This window comes from Rhineura floridana, chromosome 6 (genome assembly GCF_030035675.1).
Source record: "Rhineura floridana isolate rRhiFlo1 chromosome 6, rRhiFlo1.hap2, whole genome shotgun sequence".
Classification (NCBI taxonomy): domain Eukaryota; kingdom Metazoa; phylum Chordata; class Lepidosauria; order Squamata; family Rhineuridae; genus Rhineura; species Rhineura floridana.
In genome coordinates, this window is record NC_084485.1 from 20,374,347 (window position 1) to 20,395,112 (window position 20,766).

General features: G+C 42.5%; 1 protein-coding gene and 1 pseudogene across 1 annotated transcript in view; both read left to right on the top strand.

Moving 5' to 3' along the window:
- LOC133386506 (piezo-type mechanosensitive ion channel component 2-like) overlaps window positions 1–20,766 on the top strand; it is a 129,552-nt gene that overhangs the window by 54,385 nt on the left and 54,401 nt on the right. Inside the window, exons 19-24 of the mRNA XM_061630163.1 lie at window positions 256–460; window positions 1,132–1,233; window positions 4,691–4,856; window positions 6,327–6,570; window positions 8,574–8,670; window positions 13,097–13,259. Of these exons, the coding sequence (XP_061486147.1) occupies window positions 256–460; window positions 1,132–1,233; window positions 4,691–4,856; window positions 6,327–6,570; window positions 8,574–8,670; window positions 13,097–13,259 (977 nt within the window). The remainder of the gene's footprint in view (window positions 1–255; window positions 461–1,131; window positions 1,234–4,690; window positions 4,857–6,326; window positions 6,571–8,573; window positions 8,671–13,096; window positions 13,260–20,766) is intronic.
- Window positions 5,677–5,752, top strand: LOC133388196 (small nucleolar RNA U3; annotated as a pseudogene).

Consider the following 20,766-nt stretch of genomic DNA (forward strand, 5'->3'; position numbering starts at 1 on the left):
ATTCTGCCTCCAACAGTGGACATACTGCATAGCTATCATGGTCAGACAGTAACTAAAACTCTCATGCAGACCTTGGGGTGTAATCATTCCCTGTTGCAGAAGTTATACCAAACTAGACCCAATGTTCCTTTTAGGACAGTGTAAGCTGCACAGTTATAAACAAAGTCTCCAAATCTATGGTTTTATTTCTGAATGTAAAGGGAATGTAAAAATGATGCCTGGGATGCTGGCTCCCTATCTCTTCTGCTCTTTCAGATCTGCTTTGTGGCTTCCATCAGTGTGATTAGGCAGCGTATGGACTTCTATGCCCTAATCCATGCCAGCTGGCTGATTTACCTGTTGGGCTGCCGTCGGAGGAAAGCCATTGCTGAAGTCTGGCCCAAGTACTGCTGCTTCCTTGCCAGCATTGCAGTCTTCCAGTATCTGCTTTGCATTGGTCTCCCCCCTGCTTTATGCCAAGGTAAATGCAGCACTTAGTGTCCTGGCTGGTGACAGGGTGAGTACATCTGGTGGAAATAGTTTAAAGTGGATGGGTTGAAAGTAGGCTGAGTGAAGGGCTGACTGTGCCATCCATTGGACAGCCACAAGTATGGATGCGGGAGAAATTTGATTCATTTCGCATTTAAAGTCGAAGCTATCAAGTCTGTACATTCCAAAATATTATGAAAACTGAAACACAATATCCTTCTAAGTTTGCACTTATCCAAATTTTGCAATGCAGTTCTCCAACCAAATGTTTACAAAAATGCATATGTTTGGGGGAAGTGTGCATTAAAATGAATATATTAGTGAAAATAACATACAAAAATGCTTTGTATTTAGAGAAATTGCTTGCAAAAATGTTTAGATCACTCAAAACCGCGTACAAACATATGTTTACTAGGAGAAATTTGCAATGAAATGCTGAGGAATTTACATGAGGATTTTTTTTAATTGCAAATTGCTGCAGAAATGCAGAGAACTGATTTTCAGATTGGAAAAATGAGAAGGACCGAAAGTGACAGATTCGTCCATGCCTGGCCACAAGTTTTGCCTCTTGACATTTTTGTTTGAATCAAATGTGCCCAGACAGTAATCTCAGAAACTAGTTTAAAATGCTTTACATAATGCAGATCATCTCTTTACTGGCAGATTATCCATGGAGAACCTCTCATTGGCTGCTCCATTCAAATCTGATTAAGTGGCTGTATCTGCCTGATTTTGCCAAGAGGCCTGATGCCACTTTTCTCCTGTGTAAGTATAATCTATAAAGTTGTCGTGTGACATCTGCTTTACACGCATTAGTAATGGTTTCTTACTTCCAAAGGAAGAAATACTGTATCTAAATTGTGAAATGATACACAGTTATTATAGTTTGTATACATGTTGTAACATGAAAAAAAATATGAAAACTGCTTTATACTGAACCAGATATATAATTTATAATGAACCACTGGTCCATCTAGCTCAATATTGTCTACACTGGAGGCGGTGGTGGGGGCTTCAGTTCTGTGGATCAAATGTGGCCCTTCAAATCTCTCTGTTTGGCCCTTGTGACTCTCCCCCAGAGCTTGGAAAAGTTATTTTTTTGAACTGCAACTCCCATCAGCCCCAGCCAGCATGGCCACTAGATTGGGCTGATGGGAGTTGTAGTTCAAAAAAGTAACTTTTCCAAGCTCTGGTCTCCCCACACCACACCCCCTCTCCCCAGGCCACCTCCCTCACTGGCCCTGCTTCACACCCTCCTTAGTGGTTTTGCACTTTCCTTTCCTGGATGGAGTATACAGAAAGGTGTGTCAGTGTGTGTTGAAAGTAGCCTACTGTACAATGGTAAAATTTACATCCATTGCTCCGCCCACTTTTGCCTCTGGTCCCACCCACCACCGGCATGTGGGCCCCAGAAAGTTGCCCAGAACAGAATGTGGCCCTTGGCCTGAGAAAGGTTCCCCACCTTGGTCTACACACTGACTGGAAGCAGCTCCCCATGGTTCTAGGCAGGGATCTTTCTCAATCCGTCCTGGAGTTCCTGGGGGTCCAACATGGAAAGCGTATGTCCTACCGCTGAACTAGGACTTCACCATTTTTAACGTTGGGTGTGTGTGTGGACATGAAGCTGCTGCACACTTACTGCATCTCAACCAGATGCCTGGGGGGGATTCAAGAGGCAGCAACTGGACAGCCACCTGTCAGGTATGCTTTCACTTGGATTTCTGCATTGAGCAGGGGGCTGGACTTGATGGCCTTAGTGGCCCCTTCCAACTCTATCATTCTAAATCCACCACATCCTTCTGCTCTGCTCCTTCCCACACATCTTTACAGCCCATGATCTTCAGTTATTGCTCCTCCCAGTTTGGAAACCAACCTGCATTTTCTGCACCCTAACAAAACTGTCAAATACAGGTTGTATCATAGAGTTGCAAGTGTGTGGCCTAGCAGTTGCATGCCTATTATCACTACGTGCTGAATTCCACACAGGGTGGTCGTTGTTTTTTGTCCACATTGTCAAAACATATGCTTGGTTGTGTGACTTGACCTTAAATTATGGGTGAGGGGTAAGAAAAAAGAGTGTGATTTCTGTCCTAATGAGTCCCTCTGAAGTAGTAAATATTGTGCAGCAAGAAAACAGGCAACTGAAATGGGTCTAGGAAATATTGCTGCTGTTGCTGTACTGCTGTTTATTGTTTTTGTTATTTTTGCTGTAACTGATGGTGGCCTGGCTCACAAGAAGGGATGGGGGAGAAATTAGATTCAGTTCACACTTAAAGCCAAATTACCAGATTTGCATGTATCCAAATTTTGCGATGCAGTCCTCCAACCAGAATGTTTACAAAAAATCATATATTAAAGGGAAGTGTAGGTAAAAATGAATATACTCATGAATGTAACATACAGAAATGCATTATTTTAGGAGAAATTGCTTGCACAAATGTGTACGTTAGTCGAAACTGCATACAAAATGTGTTTATTTGGAGTAATTTGCATCAGAATGCTGATTACTTTTCATGAGGATTTTTTTTTAATTGCAAATCGCTGGAGAAATGTGGAGAGCTGAAACTGATAGATCCTTCCATCCCTACTAGGAAAAATGGCTGCTATTGTTCTACAACTGCTTTGTTTTCCTTTTTACTGATCATGTGCCTTTATAACGGATGGTGGCTTGATTCACAACTCCTGATAAGCCACCATTTGTCTTAAACCATGGTTTAATCCTGAACATGCCTCTTCCCTGCCACGCAGTCCCTCCTCCTCTGTGCAACTCAAGCAAGTTATATTGTGTCTTGTTGTGTCCAAACTGGGGCTGTGCTTTGTTTCAAACAAACCATGAGCAGTAAGCCAAAATTTAATCAAGAACAAGCTTTGGTTTATTTCTGGCATCCCAATTAATAGTTTGTTTGAAACAACAGTCTACAGTCTGGGTTTGGACAACATGACAAGTCATGGCCTGGCTTATTTGGGCCACCTGGGTACCGTAACAATGTGGGGATCCATGCAGCTGGGGAGAGAGGCACATTCACAATTAAAACACAGCTAACTCTGGCTTATTGTGATGTTCAGATGAGGCCATTAAAGTTGCATTAATCCATATGTATTTGTCACTTTGAAATTTTTAACTGCAACTTCACTTAAAGAAAAAAGAAAGAAAATTTTAAAAAAACCACAAAAGAGAAGAAAGAGAGGGGGAAAATCTGTCAGCTCATATTAACAGCACATTTAATCGTATATGCCATCCAAATGTCTAAATGTATATCCAGGCAAAGTTGGTGTTTACAGAAAGTATGTTCAAACGTGGCAAGGGCATTTAGGTCATCAGACCATTGCATGATAGTTGTTGGGTATTTTGTAGGGTTGTGCAAAATATCTTTATCTGCCCCATGCCTCTGAACTTTGGGCCCCAGGGAGGGCCAATCTGCCCTGTCCCAAAGGGGGGATCACCTGCCTCACCCCAGATATATCCCTGAAACTATTTGGGGCTGGGGCTAAGGGTTTTTTAAAATTAAAAATACCATCAGGAGAGGAAGACGTTGCAGGTGGTTGCAACCAGCGCAGGATGGAAATGTTTCACTTACCAGCTGGTAAGGAAGACAATTCCGTCCTGTGCATTGCCGGTTGCTGCTCCTTTGTGAGCAGCTTCTCTGCATGCAGGGAAGCCACCCACAAAGGGGATTTGGCATGCAGGGCTTGGGGAGGCCTGGTGGGAAGGAGGAGAGGTTGGGCAGGAAAGACAGGCACCGACCTTCTCCCGCAAAGAGGTGCCTCCTTTTCCCTTTGTCTCTTTCTTCCCGTGCACTCCTGCCTCTTCTTTTTGCCCTACGCCATACCTCCTGATAGCCCTGGATCACTCTGGGCCACCATATCTGACTCATAGAGATCTGGGGCTATCTCAACCCAACTCGGCCAAGGCCCAAAGGCCTCCGAATAAGCCCAGTTTGGGTTGGGTCTTGGCCGAATGTGGAGCCCAGCCCTAGTATTTGTCCTTCCAGGCTCAAAGTACAAGTCTCTTAATGACAATTAGGGCATGTAAGGTTACTGTGCCCTGCCATTTATCCCTCCATATAACAGGAATTTGGGGGTGCTTGGATACTTTCAAGTATTTGCCACTTAGCATCTTGTTTATAAGCCACCATCTTAAAAATGTTTATAATTAGAAGGAGGGAGAATATATTCCAAATAAAATAAACCTCTTTCCTTGCCTCCTCACCCATCATGGCAGACGATTTCCTGCTTCTGCTCTTTGCCTCTCTCCAGTGTCAGGTGTTTGATGATGAGAATAAGCCTGCTGTGAGGATGCAGGCTGGAGACAATGTAGAAATCAGCCGAGGCCTTGACCCAGCTGGTCTCAGCGAATACAGTCTGGTACCAGACTTCATCCACTGCAGGTAAGAAACTGAGAATGGTGCACAGGTGTGTGTGTGTGAGAGAGAGAGAGTGAGAGTCTGCCCCACAAAGCAGAGGGATTTAGGACTGAATACTTGTCTGTAAGGATCTGAGATCCACGTAATAGAAATGCTTGCTCAACAGACTACAGGCCCCCTCTGGACTCTTATTTTTGGCAGGTGTATTCTGCAACATGTCATTAACACAATAACAGTGCATAAGTGGTGGATTTATAAAGAACTGTCCACACATCATTATGCTTTATTAGTTGTTCTGCAGTCCTTCCCCCAAGTTATCGCATTATAGCCATAGCGCAACAAAAGTGGAAGAAAACAAAACACCAGAACATAAAAACCAATACTATGAGTGTAAAAAATTGGAGAATTCCAGCAGTTATGAGATATAACACTGACTGAAAATGAAGCAGTATGTCCACCCCAAAACGTTTGCAGACACAAACAGTATTGAAAGTGGGATAGTCTGATACCATCATGAACATAAATGATAATGAATGCACAATAAAAAGGACATATGGAGCAGCCCAGATACCTACCACAAGTCCAATATTTAGGGATGCTCTTCTGCACTTGTAATACTCACATTTATCCTCCAAAGATGTCTAAACACTCCTTCTCCTCCACTACTACCCATTATTGAAGGCCCTGTGTTAATTTATTCTGCAGTAGTTTATTCTGTATTGACTTCTGAAGCAGTTATATTAGTAACTGACCCTTTTTTTAAAATGTATGCACAATTTTTTACTCTCTAGGACTTTAAGACTGCGTCGAGGTTGGGAAGGAAATACAGCCCTGAAATATTTACAAGACTATACTTTCAGGGATTATTTCTATAGTGTAAAACTAGAGAGGTGTACTTGAAAATGATACCTTTGAACTATTTAATATAACGTTGAATCACACCATTATGCTTGGCATCAGCATCTGGCATGGTGGGGCAAATGCTAGGGCCCAAATCAACTGTAACTGTGCAACCTGAATTTGCCAGTTTGGAATTGAATCCCATCCAAAAATAGTGACTGGTCTGGCAGAGGAGACTAATGGCAAGTGGGGCCCTGCCCCACCAAGCTCAGTCTTCTCTCAGCCAGCCTGCAACTACCTACTCTCCTTACTTACAACCAGTAAAGGGGATGGCACTGCGTATCACCTTCCTTCTCCTTCGTATCAATGTTACCCTTGTAGAACTCAGTAGGGAGGAGGATGGGGACGAAACTAGAGTTAGTTGGTTCCACTTATCATTGGCTCTAGCTCCACCAGCCATTTGCACTAGCTCCCCCTACTGTTGGCCTCCGTCATCTGCCCTACCAGTCCCAATGGGCACCTGACTTCACTGCAGTCTGAAAGTGTCTGGAGTTACAGCTAATTCCATATTTGTTGCAGTCATCTATTGCCACGTGCAAGTTTTTTTTTTAATTTGCCCTTCCATTTATCTTCCCATTGTTTCCTTCTGAAAAGGTCTTATCTGGATTTGATTAAAGTGATTATCTTCAGATACCACTTTTGGTTTGTCCTTTGCTTGATTTTTATGACTGGGACAACAAGGATCAACATCTTCTGCGTGGGTTACCTTGTGGCCTGTTTCTACTTCATGCATTTTGGACGAAGCCTTCAGATGAAGCCAGTCAAAGACATACTCAGATTATGGGACTATCTGATTGCATACACAGCTTTGGTTATCACAGTGAAGAACCTTCTTGCAGTATGTATTTGTCAAGCCAGCAGAGGCAGAGCAAAAATACCCCCTTTGTGATAGGCATTAATGTGGGATGGTACAATAAGCTAGCACAGGGGTACAGATGGGCAAAACTGTCAGTTTTGGTTTCTCTCAGGTTCTAATTTTTCCAATCTTATGTTCAGTTCTCCACATTACTACATCAGTTTGGAAAACCCTATCGTCATCAGCATTCTGGTGCATGTTACTTCTAATGCCCAATTTTGCTTAGTATGCACATTTTTGCAAAGCAATTTTCCTTAACAGAATGTGGGGTTTTTGCTGTGTGTTATATTCACTAATATATGCATTTTTATGCACACTTTATGTCGGCATTTATGTCAGCATTACTTGGCTGGAGAATTGCATTTGAAAATCCAGAGAAGTGTGAATTTTGAAAGATGGCTATGTTTCGGTTCACATATTGTTTCTGAAAGTGCAAATTAGGTAGTCCACCTTTAAATGCAAACAGAACCAAATTTCTTCCCCATTTCTAACCAGTGGTGAGCAGACCTCATTTGTGTTTGCTTAGCTTTTTCCTAGAACTCTACCAACCAGAGCCAGGTGCAAAAGACCCACATTTTGAAGTAAAAATAGCATCCTGAGCCTCAGGATTTGTTTTAAAGACCAGACCTGAGCAGGGCTCAGCATCCTTTTAACACAGAATCCCATTTCCAATTTTCTTCATTTCAGCAGCCTAGTAAACATGGGAAATGTTGTTTGTTTTGTTGTTGCTTTTAAACTATTGGAAGACAGGCACTTTTGCTGATCTATTGCAGGTCACCCAAAATTTACTTGTAGATTCCAATCTGCCTTCTTCCCACTGCACCTGAGCACATAACCATAGTTCCTTCTGATAATGTGAGAATGAAGAAGCCTTTACCTTGAAATGGACCCACTGCTCCTGCAGACTATTCATGACTGGGGGCGCAGTGGTACAGTGGAATAACTAGTTAAAGAATGTTGGGGGACTTCCAACATGCTTTCCTCAGTGTCTATTCTCAAACAAGGAGAGTACTTCATAACTTGTTATTAAAAATGGTCAGAGTACATGAAACTACCTTATACTGAATCAGGCCACTGGTCCTTCTTGCAAAGTATTGTCAGTTCTGACTGGTAGCAGCTGTCTAAGGTTCCCCGTTCTGCCAGTCTTCTAACCAGAGATATCATGGACCTCGACCTTCCACATGCAAAGCTTTTACTCTACTGAGGCATGGTTCCTTGGGATTGTGCATGTATAAATTCATCATCCTCAATCTCCAGCTGCTGTCACGTGTTTGACAAAGCTTAACTCACTGGTTGCTTCTCCCATACATATTGCTTGAATAATACATGCAACTAGCTGATTTGTAGGGACATGGAATACAGAACTCCAAAAATCAGCCTTTCCGTTGATGTGTTAATCTAGGACAGGAATGGGGAACCTTTGGCCCTCCAGATCAGAGCTTGGAAAAGTTACTTTTTTGAACTACAACTCCCATCAGTCCAATCCAGTGGCCATGCTGGCTGGGGCTGGTGGGAGTTGTAGTTCAAAAAGGTAACTTTTCCAAGCTCTGATCTGGATGTTGCTGAACTACAACTCTCATCAGCCCCAACAAAAGTGGCCAATGGCCAGGGATAATAGGAGTTGTAGTTTAGCATCATCTGGAGAGCAAAAAGGTTTGGATTGCATTTTTACAAATTTGTAGGGCAGTACAATATCTCAGAGAGGAGGTCAGGTCAATGGCCAGGGATAATAGGAGTTGTAGTTTAGCATCGTCTGGAGAGCCACAGGTTTCCCCACCACTGATCTAAGAGGATGTTGTTCACCCAGACAATACACTTCCATATTTATTCAGGCATGGAAATAATGCACAAGTATGATGCCCTGTTTAACCTGAGATGCTGCTATTGCTATCTCGCTGTACTGGTTTGAAAAGACCAGTCTGGACCTTCGAGGAATGTATTAGAATCTTGCTGAACTGTTACTTTTTCCTCCTCTTTGTCCACAGATTGGAGCATGTGCTTATCTTAGTAAATTACAAAGAAGCCATTGTTGGTTAATTCAGACCTTTGGTATGTTCTGCACGATACCAGGATATGATGTAGGTAAGTAGGATGTATAAAGAGAGCGGCTTCTATAAATGCTTTTATTTATTTATTTATTTATGTAATTAATTAATTAATTGATTGATTGATTAATTAATTAATTAATTTCATTTATATACTGCCCTAAGCCTAACGGCTCTCTGGGCGGTGTACATAAGAGATAAACAGCTCAATATATAACTACAATAAATATAAAAGTCAAAAACCAAAAACAGAGAAACAACAACAAAAACCAAACAGCATCATAATACAACACTAGTAAAATACAATTGGAAATACCCTTTAAAAACAGATTAAAATACACTTATACCTTCTTCAAACATTAGAATTCTTACACAAGCTACATATTGCTCCATGAGAGGCAGACAACCCATAGCTCCAAGCAGATCCCCAGGCTTGGCATTCCTTTAGGCCTCCACCTTTGCCTCCTCTTCCAGTCCTACTGCAGAGGTTCCAGCAGGAGAGAAGGACCCAGCCACCCATGTGAAGGGAGTTCTCAGCATCACATACTCCATGACCTCACATATGGCCTCTTGGGCCTTTTCAATCTTCTCCTGACTTTGCTTTAGGCCACCACTAGGAAGGTCCTTCAAGGATTTGGCACTGGAGAGGGCAGCCTGCAGCTCCTCCATGCTGCTGTAAGCTTGCTGCACCTTTTCTTGGAGAGCAGCAGGAAGGCCCTGCATATTAGCCAAGAGTCTCAGGCAGATAGTCTGCATCTGTTGGATAACGCTGCGGGACAGGTTCAGAGCCTGGGATGCTATCTCTAACCAACTCTCTTCAGAGGTCTCCCTTGGTCCTGGTTGACCCCCGTTCCACTCCAGGAAAACAGGCTCCATTTCCTTCCGATGAGCATTAGCTTTTGGATTAAATTGCCTATACAAAGACTGCATGGTGTACTTCACCAACAGAATGGCTTCTTGAAGCTGGAAGAGTACCTCCTGAGCACCACGCTTGATCCTTTGCATCTTTGCCAGAGAACTCTGGTAGGATCTGTGTCGGAGCAAGGCAGAGAGGGAGCCCAGGTGCTCATAGTAGCCCTCCTCCTCTTCCATCCTTTCCTCCTTTTTCTCCTCTTCAAGGGGATCTTCTTCAGGGACTCTTACTACCATAGAAGCTGCAATGGCAGCTAGCTCCTCATCTGTTACTGGCAGGTAGTAGTCTATCATATCCTCAGATATTTCTATCATTTGGTCAACACCATCAACCAACATCTCCCTCATGTTGATCTCCATCATGGTATCCATGCCACTCATCATTGCAGACCTGGCCATCTTCATGCTTTCCTGGGCAGCCTCTCTTTTAATGAGAATGAGAATCACAACTGCTTTCTACCTTTTCTATCATGTTACACAACCTTTTTTTAAATTAAAACATAGACTTTTAAAGGCACTCAGTATGAACAGAGGAATCCAAACTCCCAAGCTACTTTGCTGGAGAGGATTTGGATGGGATGGAAGCATCCCTCCATTCAGTCTAGCCTGGTTCCGCCAACCTCCACTGTCTGGGCAGGTCCATCATCAGTGAGGAAGTCCCCACCAGTGAGGAGCACCCTGATGCATCTGCCCAAACAGTGAACAGGAGGACGCTACCAACAAGCTAGTGGAAACCCTCAAAATGGTGCATTTCAGGGGTGGGGAATAGGTGGGGAGGGGCCAGCACAAGACCCTGCAGCCTGGTAGCTGGCACATTGACCTGGCATTTCTTCCTCCCTCCCGATCCCTGTTGACATTCTGCCTGGCTGATGCAAGCACCAGGCCTCTGAATGTGCTGCTGACTAGGCCACAATGAGTTAGACCCTGTAGCCTGCCTTGCTAGCATACAGTGGAGGCTAGGGATGGATGGACTGGTTAATTTTGGTTCTCAGTTTCCCATTTTTCCAATCTTATATTTGGTTCTCCGCATTTCTCCCACAATTTGGTCTTTTTTTAAAAAATCCTTATGAAAATTATCCAGCGTTTTAGTGAGAATTTCTCCTACTAAACATGCTTTTGTATGCAATTTTGATCAATGTATGCATTTTTGCAAGCAATATCTCTTGATGTAACACATTTTTGTATGTTATTTTTGTTAATATATTCATTTTTATGCATATTTCCCTCTAATATATGCATTTTTTGTAAACATTGCCTAGTTGGAGAATTGCATTGCAAAATTCGGATAAGTGTGATTTTTGAAGGATGACTATGTTTCGGTTGTCATGTTGTTTCAGAAAATGTGAATTTGATAAATTTGGCTTTAAATGTGAACTGAATCAAATTCCTGCCCCATCCCTAGTGGAGGCTGGTGGCTCTGATGTCAGTGGGGCAGTGAATTTTGCCACCCTGGGCTCCTGCTGGGAGGAAGGATGGGATATAAATCAAATAGTAAGTAAGTAAGTAAGTAAGTAAGTAAGTAAGTAAGTAAGTAAGTAAGTAAGTAAGTACGTAAGTATGCTCCAGGTTTTAGTCCAAACTTTCAAGGAGCTCAGTGTACTGGTTAAAATAGACTTCCCTAACCTGGTGCTCTCCAGATGCTTTGGACTGCAACTTCCATCAGCCCCAGCCAACATGGCTGTGCTGGCTGAAGAGAATGGTACTCCAAAACACCTGGAGGACACCATGTTGGTGAAGCTTACGTTAATTAGGCAGGGATGGAGAATTTTGTCCATTTCATTTGCTAATTTTCTAATATTAAGTTCAGTTTTCCAAATTCCTACATCAGTAGTCCTCATGAATATTTGTCTGCACTTAATTTGTCCTAATATACCCATTTTTGCATGCCTGTTTGCCTAAGGTACACCTTTTTGCAAGCACTTTTTCTCTAATACGATGTACTTTTGTATGTTATTTTCACTAATATATGCATTTGTACACCCACTTTCCTGTTATATATGTATTTTTGTTCACATTATTTGGCCGGTGAACTGCATCACAAGATTTGCAGAAGTGTGAATTTCAAAGGATAACTGCATTTCAGTTTGCATGTTGCTTTGGGATGTGAATTAGGACTTGCATAGGTAGACAACATGGCCTGGGCTCTATATAGCTTGCATGTCAAATTTCCCATTGATTACTGTGACGGCTGCCCCAGCTACCCTGGGTCCCGTGCTGTCTGAAGGAAGGGAGTTCCCTGTTAACACAGAGTGTATCCCTCTGCTCAGCCCAACCTTCCCTTATCAAGAACTTGCTGCCATGCAAAAAGGGGGAAATTTGACTATAGGATGACCCCCCATTAATCAGCCCAATAATAAAATAATAAAACCTCCCTTGGGTCTCGCAGAAGCCTCTCTAGGTAGTGTATAATCTGGCTTCACATATAAGTGGTGAAAGTCAGGAGACAAGACTTAACATTTAATAAGAACAGAAAAAAAAGTTTAAGAGAAAAATATGCAATGCAAAAGTTACAGAAAACCAGTATATTCCCTTGGAGCAAAATAACCAAATAAACTAGATTAAGATGCCATCCCCTTTCCCTAAGCTATAACAATCCCTCAATTCACCAAGATGTCAGGAGATTCTTACTCTCAAGTAGCATCCCTTTCTTGCTTTCTGGCCCTCTCCCAGGCTTACCAAGTTTCTCCTTACCACACTGAGATCCACCTTGATCTATCCCTCTTCCTGGCTGTCCAGTATTGTTAGATGCTCCCCTTGCCAGTCACTAGCTTCACCCAGCAGGGTACAGCTTCCAGGAAGTTTGGAGCTTTTAATTTTCCTGCCCTCAGACAAGAGACATGTCATCTCTGAGGTATGCAATGGAATTTCACTGCCTTGTCATTTGACCCTCACAGGCCAGGTAATGTGAGCAGCCAGACCAGGTCTTTTGAGCGGGTTAACCCCTATAATCCCCCAAACAGACAAGAAAGATATGCAATAGACAAGAAAGATATGCATCTCCATATAAAATGCAACAGTCCACAAACTGAGGTTATCATACTTTGGACACATAATGAGAAGACCTAATTCACTAGAAAAGATAATAATGCTGGGAAAAACAGAAGGGAATAGAAAGAGAGGAAGGCCAAACAAGAGATGGATTGATTGCATAAAGGAAGCCACAGACCTGAACTTACAAGATCTGAACAGGGTGGTTCATGACAGATGCTCTTGGAGGTTGCTGATTCATAGGGTCGCCATAAGTCATAATTGACTTGAAGGCATATAGCAACAACAACAGTCCATATTAAAGCAGTGTCCATACAAACAGTCCAGATTGTGAATTCCTTCACAATCACCAGTGAACTTAATCTAATGACAATGGCATAAAGATCTGACACCGAAGCTCATGTTTGCACCTTTGCCAACAGTTATTGATCCTGTTTTGTCATCTCCGCAGAAGCAAAGGTCATCCCTGGTCTCCACATTAAATTATGACCTAATTAGAGCAACATGAGCCACACACATCATAGCTACCTGGAAAAATGTGTGCATGTTTTCCTCCTGCATAGATCCACCTGAGGATGAGACATGTGAACTGCCTGAGAACAAAGCAGGAATAACCTGGGATGCCGTATGCTTCACTTTCCTGCTGATCCAGCGGAGAATTTTTACTAGCTACTACTACCTCTATTTTGTAGCAGATCTTAAGGCTGCTGAGATCTTAGCCTTCAGGTACGTGTGAAAGATGTACAAAGTCTAAAGAAGATTGCACTTGATTATTGAGAGAAGAGCTGGAAATAGTGCCACAGAATAAAGGCCCGTTCACCAACCGACCAAACTGGTAGGGTGAAATATGCGACCAGGGTGGAACTGGGTCGCTGAAGGGTCTGTTGCTCTAGATTGCTCCCTGTCTGTGAAATTTACCATTTTCTTGTAAGTTACTGGAATAGTGTGGTTGCTGCTTCCTTGTGGCTAGATTAGGGATGGAATGGTCTGTCAATTTCAGTCCTCTCAGTTTCTCATTTTTCTAATCTTAAATTCGGTTCTCTATGTTTCTGCAGCAATTTGTGATTTATTAATTTTTTTAAAAAAAGATCCTCAGGAAAATTCTTCAGCATTTTAGTGTGAATTTCTCCTAATTGAATCATAGATAATAGATCATAATAAACATATTTTTATGCAGCTTTTACTAATGTACACATTTTGTAAGCAATTTATCCTACTGCATTGCATGTTTATATGTTATCTTTATGAATATATTCATTTTGTTCACACTTTCCCAAAATATATGCATTTTTGTAAACATTGCTTGGTTGGAGAACTGCATCGCAAAATTTGGATAAGTGTGAATTTGGAAAGATGGCTGTGTTTCGGTTCTCATATTGTTTCGGAAATCTGCATATTCAGCTTTGAATGTGAACTGAATCAAATTTCTCCTCTAGCACTAGATCCTATGCCATTCAAATAATATACTTTGCTAGGAAGCAATCGCATGCCAGGCGCGTGATGGGGTTGCATCTCTCTCCCATGTCAGTTGCCAAACTCAGGGTGAGTTCCTGCCACTGGGGAATAGCTCTTGCACTACTCCAGTCTGCCTAGTAAACATTGCAAGACGTCACCCTAAGAGTCGGAAACGACTCGCACTATAAGTGCAGAGACACCTTTACCTTTTTTTTACTCCAGTAATGTTAGATTTAGCCCTTAGCAAATTAAAAACAGGAATATAGCTTTTCTTACCAGTTTGTATGCAAACCTAATAGATAGGTTTTTCAAAGTAGGATCTTAATATCTATGATCCTTCAACTGGTTTATTTTTAAAGACCTTTAGAGTCTGACTTGTTATAATAGGATTTTTTTCCTATTCCCAAACGTGTTACAAATTGAAATTTCATTCTAACCATGAGCGCTGTTTCTATCTATTAAGTTAGTAAATTATTAAGCCATGAGAGTGGACGTATACTATAGCCAGCATGGATTTTTCACATTCCGCAATGTTACGTTGAAAATACCTCCATACCATTCTGATGCTTCTCATAAGCTCATCTCAAAACAAAACCTTATAAAACATATAGTCCTGAACTCAGAAATGCTTGCTTATCAACCCTCTAAATTTCACATTTGAAATAGAATTCATCTGGAAGATGCCTCTAGGATGGGGGGGGGGACGGGGCTCAATACAGGGGGCAGCTGTTAAGGATGACACACCTAGTTAAAATCAGTAGCAGTGTTGGGTTGCATTAAACAATGCCATCCCATTAGTGCAAGGACCTCCATGTGCACAATGGAACTTCTCCTCCATCTCCATACATGTAGAAAGTCAGGGATAGCCAACATGGCACTCTCCAAATTTTATTGGACTGAAACTCCCATCAGGCCCAGCCAACATGGCCAATGGTTAGGGATTATGGGAGTTGGAATCCAACAACATCTGAAGCACACCCAGTTGGCTACTCCTGCACCAAGTGATAGAAAGACAAGGGATGTTGAAATATCTTTGATGATATTTAATGATAGAACACTGGAAGGACAAAAATCTAGAATGTTCAAGATGATAGACAGGTATGCCTTTTTTGAACTCATCTGTCCATTGTTAATATTCAAATTGTGGCAACCAACAGTGAGCCCAAGTCCCAGATGGAAGAGCATGGCTTCATATATTCTCATGGAATGAAAGGAAACATGTGAATCGCACTTGAAATAGAATTCATCTGGAAGGTGCCTCTAGGATGGGGGGCATGGGGCTCAATACAGGGGCCAGCTGTTAAGGATGACATAAAATTAGTAGCAGTGTTGGGTTGCATTGAACAACACCATCCTATTAGGACTTCCACATGCACAATGGAAGTTCTCCTCCATCTCCATCCCGCAGTCTGCTCCAGAGGGTTTGGGAAAACTCCAGAACAGATTTGGGGCACATGGGGAAGGTAAAAGAGGAGCAGCTCTATTGCGTAAATGGAAGTCCTTGTCACTTCTTTGGATACAACCTTCGGTATCTAAGATAAATAATTATTATACTATAGTCAGCATGGATTTTTTGCATTCTGCAATGTTAAATTGAAAATACCCCCATGCCACTCTGATGCTTCCCATAAGCTCATTTCAAAACAGAACCTTACAAAACTTACAATGCTGAACTCAGAAACGCTTGCTTAACAACTTTCTAAATTTTCATGGTGATACACAAAACAATCAGAGAGAATTGAGAGTTCAAAGTGTAAAAAGAGGGGGGGAAACCCAGACCCCTTTTGGATGTTTTTCTATCAGTGTTCTCATAATTTGTTGAAATTAATTAAAAATCAGCCATGTTCACAGAGTACCTGTAATCCTATTACTGACCTTGCTCCATACTCTGACCTTCACCTTCTGCAGTTAAAAAAATGCCTGGCTGATTTTTAATTAATTTAAGAAAATTTGCATTGAACTCAATGATAATGTTGGGCATGCTCAGTAAGAACCAACTGTCAGTGTTCTAATAGCCAGACTCATAGCTGCTTGGCTTGCCGAATCAGGGGGCCACACCCACACCAGACCCTTTGTTTCACTTTAGACTGCAATGGCTTCCCCAAAGAATCCTGGGAAGTGTAGTTTGTGAAGGATGCTGAGAGAAGACTCCTATTCCACTGACAGAGTTCCAGTGGCTAGAGTGGTTGAACAGCCCACTCTCTGACTGAAGCTCTGTGAGGGGAACAGGGTGTCTCCTAGCAACTCTCAGCACCTTTCACTAACTACATTTCCCAGGATTCTTTGGGAGAAGCCATGACTGTGTAAAGTGAAATAAAGGTCTGGTGCGGATGTGGCCAGGGATATTTTTGGTTTAAATTTGGGTGGGAGGCTACATGTGCCTGCTGTAAAATAAAAAGATGGAGGGAAACCCTGAAAAACAATGAAACTGCTCTCAATGTTTTCCTTTTGGAAAGGAAAGGGGTTTTCCTTCTGCTCAGTGCCCGCCCACCCATCCAATCTCCTCCCCTCCCCCTCCTGCCCTCCTCCTCCCATCCCTCCCTCTTCTCCCCTCCCTGCTCCCCCCCAGGTCAGTTTCACCTATCCTAAGCATAACTGCACAGGAGTAAATCCCATTTAACTCAAAAGCATGCATATGATCAAACCTGCCCTCCCCTCCTCTTCCTCCCTATCCCCTCCCTCTTGCCCCTTCCCTCCCCTTTCCCTTGCACCTCCCTCCCCTTCCAATCCCCCCTCCTCCTCCTCCCCTAAGGTCAGTTCTACCTATCTTAAGCATGATTGCATGGGAGTAAATCCCATTGAAAATATCCATGCAAATATTGAAACCAGCCCTCCCCTCTCCTCCCTCTCACCACCTCCAGTTTGCCCCTTCCCTCTCCCTTCCTTCTCCCATCCCCTTCCAATCCCCTTCTTCCCCCTCCCACTCCTTCCGCCCCCCTCTTTCCTCCCTTCCTCCTTCCCTCTCCTCTAAAGTTTTACCTATCCTAACCATGATTTCATGGGAGTAAATCCCACTGAATTCAATAAGAATGCAAATGATCAGATCTGACTTTTCCCTCCTTTCCTTCTCCTCTCCCTTCCTCCTCCCTTCTTCCTCCCCTCCCCTCTTTTTTCTTCCTCCTCCCCTGCCCACTCCAGCCCTCCGTCCTTCCCCCTTCTCCTCCTCCTCCCCACATATGCTAAGCATGATTGCATGGGAGTAAGTCCCATTGAACTCAATAAGCATGCAAATAATCAAACCTGTCCTCCTCCCCTCCCCCTCCTGCCTGCTCCCTCCCCCTCCCCCCTCTGCCCTTCCTCCCTTCTCTTCTCCCCTACCCCTTTCCTTCCTCTTCCTCCCCTCTCCATCCCCTGTTGTCAGGTTCACCTATCCTAAGCATGATTGCAGCATGCAAATGATCGGTCCATTCTCAGCAAACTTGCACACGATCCCATTTCTTACCTCTTGGATTAAAAAGCAGAGAAATTCACTAATCGGCAAATAAACGTTGCGGTTTAAGAATGTACCTATAGCCAACAGATATTTCTATCAAACTTTAAAAAGCAGGGAAACTGGGCAGTTCTGGTGAATGCACCCGTGAAGCAGGAGACCCGACCTACTCTCTTAGATATTGTACTGCCCTACAAATTTGTAAAAATGCAATCCAATCCATTTCCTGTGTAGCTTGGAAGAATTTGGTAACATTTGCCTCTGAGAATATGGTGAGTGGTGGCAACACCTGCAATCAGCCCAAATAACAGAAACAAGACATGTGTTGTGCTAATCTTGTTTTAGCTGGGAAGAAGCAACACTATTAAGACAGTTGATGAGTTCAGATAGTCACTTTAAATTAAACCAAATTTCCAATTTTAGTGAACATTCCTATAGTAAATCATTTTCTTTTGCTTCTGTTTCTGTGAATATGTGAATTACAGCAACACTTTGCAACACTAAAAATACTCCAAAAACAATTGTGGAATAATGGCACTGACTATTCCGCAGAATAGTCTCCAATGGATATGAGGAGTGTCTCAGTTTGCACAAGATAAAACAGCGGGAGGTGAAATATATTCTAACAAATTTCTATGTGTGATCTATGGTTTTAATTGGCCTAGCATAGCAGGCTGAATATATGCATCTTGGGCAGGCAAAGTTTGTTTTTTCCAATTGCTTTTAATTGATTAAGTAGCAACATATTGTATTCAGTCTGATTTACATCAAACTGCAGTTTCAGATTCCACTGTTAATGCACCCATAATAGAAATAGAACATACCCTCCAATTTGAAACACAAAAGGCTGTTTTCATTGTACGACATTGACCTATAAAAAGGCTTTGAAATTAATAAAAATAAATTTGACACAGATTTCTATGATGAATAATGAGAGAAATAAAAATTTCTAGGCTAGATTCTCTGTAGAAACAGTAGTAACACAGGAAAGAAGCAAAGTAGAACACCAACAAACATACAAAAATGTAATTCTACATCTGTGGAGATGGCAGGTGTTGCCATCACTCACCATATGCTCAGAGGCACGTTACCAAATTCTTCCAAGCTACACAGGAAGTGGATTGGACTGTGAAAGACCAATCCAAATTGTGCTTGCATTTTGACATAAGAACATAAGAACATAAGAAGAGCCTGCTGGATCAGGCCAGTGGCCCATCTAGTCCAGCATCCTGTTCTCACAGTGGCCAACCAGGTGCCTGGGGGAAGCCTGCAAGCAGGACCCGAGTGCAAGAACACTCTCCCCTCCTGAGGCTTCCAGCAACTGGTTTTCAGAAGCATGCTGCCTCTGACTAGGGTGGCAGAGCACAGCCATCACAGCTAGTAGCCATTGATAGCCCTGTCCTCCATGAATTTGTCTAATCTTCTTTTAAAGCCATCCAAGCTGGTGGCCATTACTGCATCTTGTGGGAGCAAATTCCATAGTTTAACTATGCGCTGAGTAAAGAAGTACTTCCTTTTGTCTGTCCTGAATCTTCCAACATTCAGCTTCTTTGAATGTCCACGAGTTCTAGTATTATGAGAGAGGGAGAAGAACTTTTCTCTATCCACTTTCTCAATGCCATGCATAATTTTATACACTTCTATCATGTCTCCTCTGACCCGCCTTTTCTCTAAACTAAAAAGCCCCAAATGCTGCAACCTTTCCTCGTAAGGGAGTCGCTCCATCCCCTTGATCATTCTGGTTGCCCTCTTCTGAACCTTTTCCAACTCTATAATATCCTTTTTGAGATGAGGTGACCAGAACTGTACACAGTATTCCAAATGCAGCCGCACCATAGATTTATACAACGGCATTATGATATCGGCTGTTTTATTTTCAATACCTTTCCTAATTATCACTAGCATGGAATTTGCCTTTTTCACAGCTGCCGCACACTGGGTCGACATTTTCATCGTGCTGTCCACTACAACCCCGAGGTCTCTCTCCTGGTCGGTCACCGCCAGTTCAGACCCCATGAGCGTATATGTGAAATTAAGATTTTTTGCTCCAATATGCATAATTTTACACTTGTTTATATTGAATTGCATTTGCCATTTTCTGCCCATTCACTCAGTTTGGAGAGGTCTTTTTGGAGCTCTTCGCAATCCCTTTTTGTTTTAACAACCCTGAACAATTTAGTGTCATCAGCAAACTTGGCCACTTCACTGCTCACTCCTAATTCTAGGTCATTAATGAACAAGTTGAAAAGTACAGGTCCCAATACCGATCCTTGAGGGACTCCACTTTCTACAGCCCTCCATTGGGAGAACTGTCCGTTTATTCCTACTCTCTGCTTTCTGCTTCTTAACCAATTCCTTATCCACAAGAGGACCTCTCCTCTTATTCCATGACTGCTAAGCTTCCTCAGAAGCCTTTGGTGAGGTACCTTGTCAAACGCTTTTTGAAAGTCTAAGTACACTATGTCCACTGGATCACCTCTATCTATATGCTTGTTGACACTCTCAAAGAATTCTAATAGGTTACTGAGACAGGACTTTCCCTTGCAGAAGCTATGCTGGCTCTGCTTCAGCAAGGCTTGTTCTTCTATGTGCTTAGTTAATCTAGCTTTAATAATACTTTCTACCAGTTTTCCAGGCACAGAAGTTAAGCTAACTGGCCTGTAATTTCCGGATCCCCTCTGGATCCCTTTTTGAAGATTGGTGTTACATTTGCCACTTTCCAGTCCTCAGGCACAGAGGAGGACCCAAGGGACAAGTTACATATTTTAGTTAGCAGATCAGCAATTTCACCTTTGAGTTCTTTGAGAACTCTCGGGTGGATGCCATCCGGGCCCGGTGATTTGTCAGTTTTTATATTGTCCATTAAGCTTAGAACTTCCTCTCTCGTTGCCACTATTTGTCTCAGTTCCTCAGAATCCCTTCCTGCAAATGTTAGTTCAGGTTCAGGGATCTGCCCTATATCTTCCACTGTGAAGACAGATGCAAAGAATTCATTTAGCTTCTCTGCAATCTCCTTATCGTTCTTTAGTACACCTTTGACTCCCTTATCATCCAAGGGTCCAATCGCCTCCCTAGATGGTCTCCTGCTTTGAATGTATTTATAGAATTTTTTGTTGTTGGTTTTTATGTTCTTAGCAATGTGCTCCCCAAATTCTTTTTTAGCATCCCTTATTGTCTTCTTGCATTTCTTTTGCCAGAGTTTGTGTTCTTTTTTATTTTCTTCATTCGGACAAGACTTCCATTTTTTGAAGGAAGACTTTTTGCCTCTAAGAGCTTCCTTGACTTTGCTCGTTAACCATGCTGGCATCTTCTTGGCCCTGGCGGTACCTTTTCTGATCTGCGGTATGC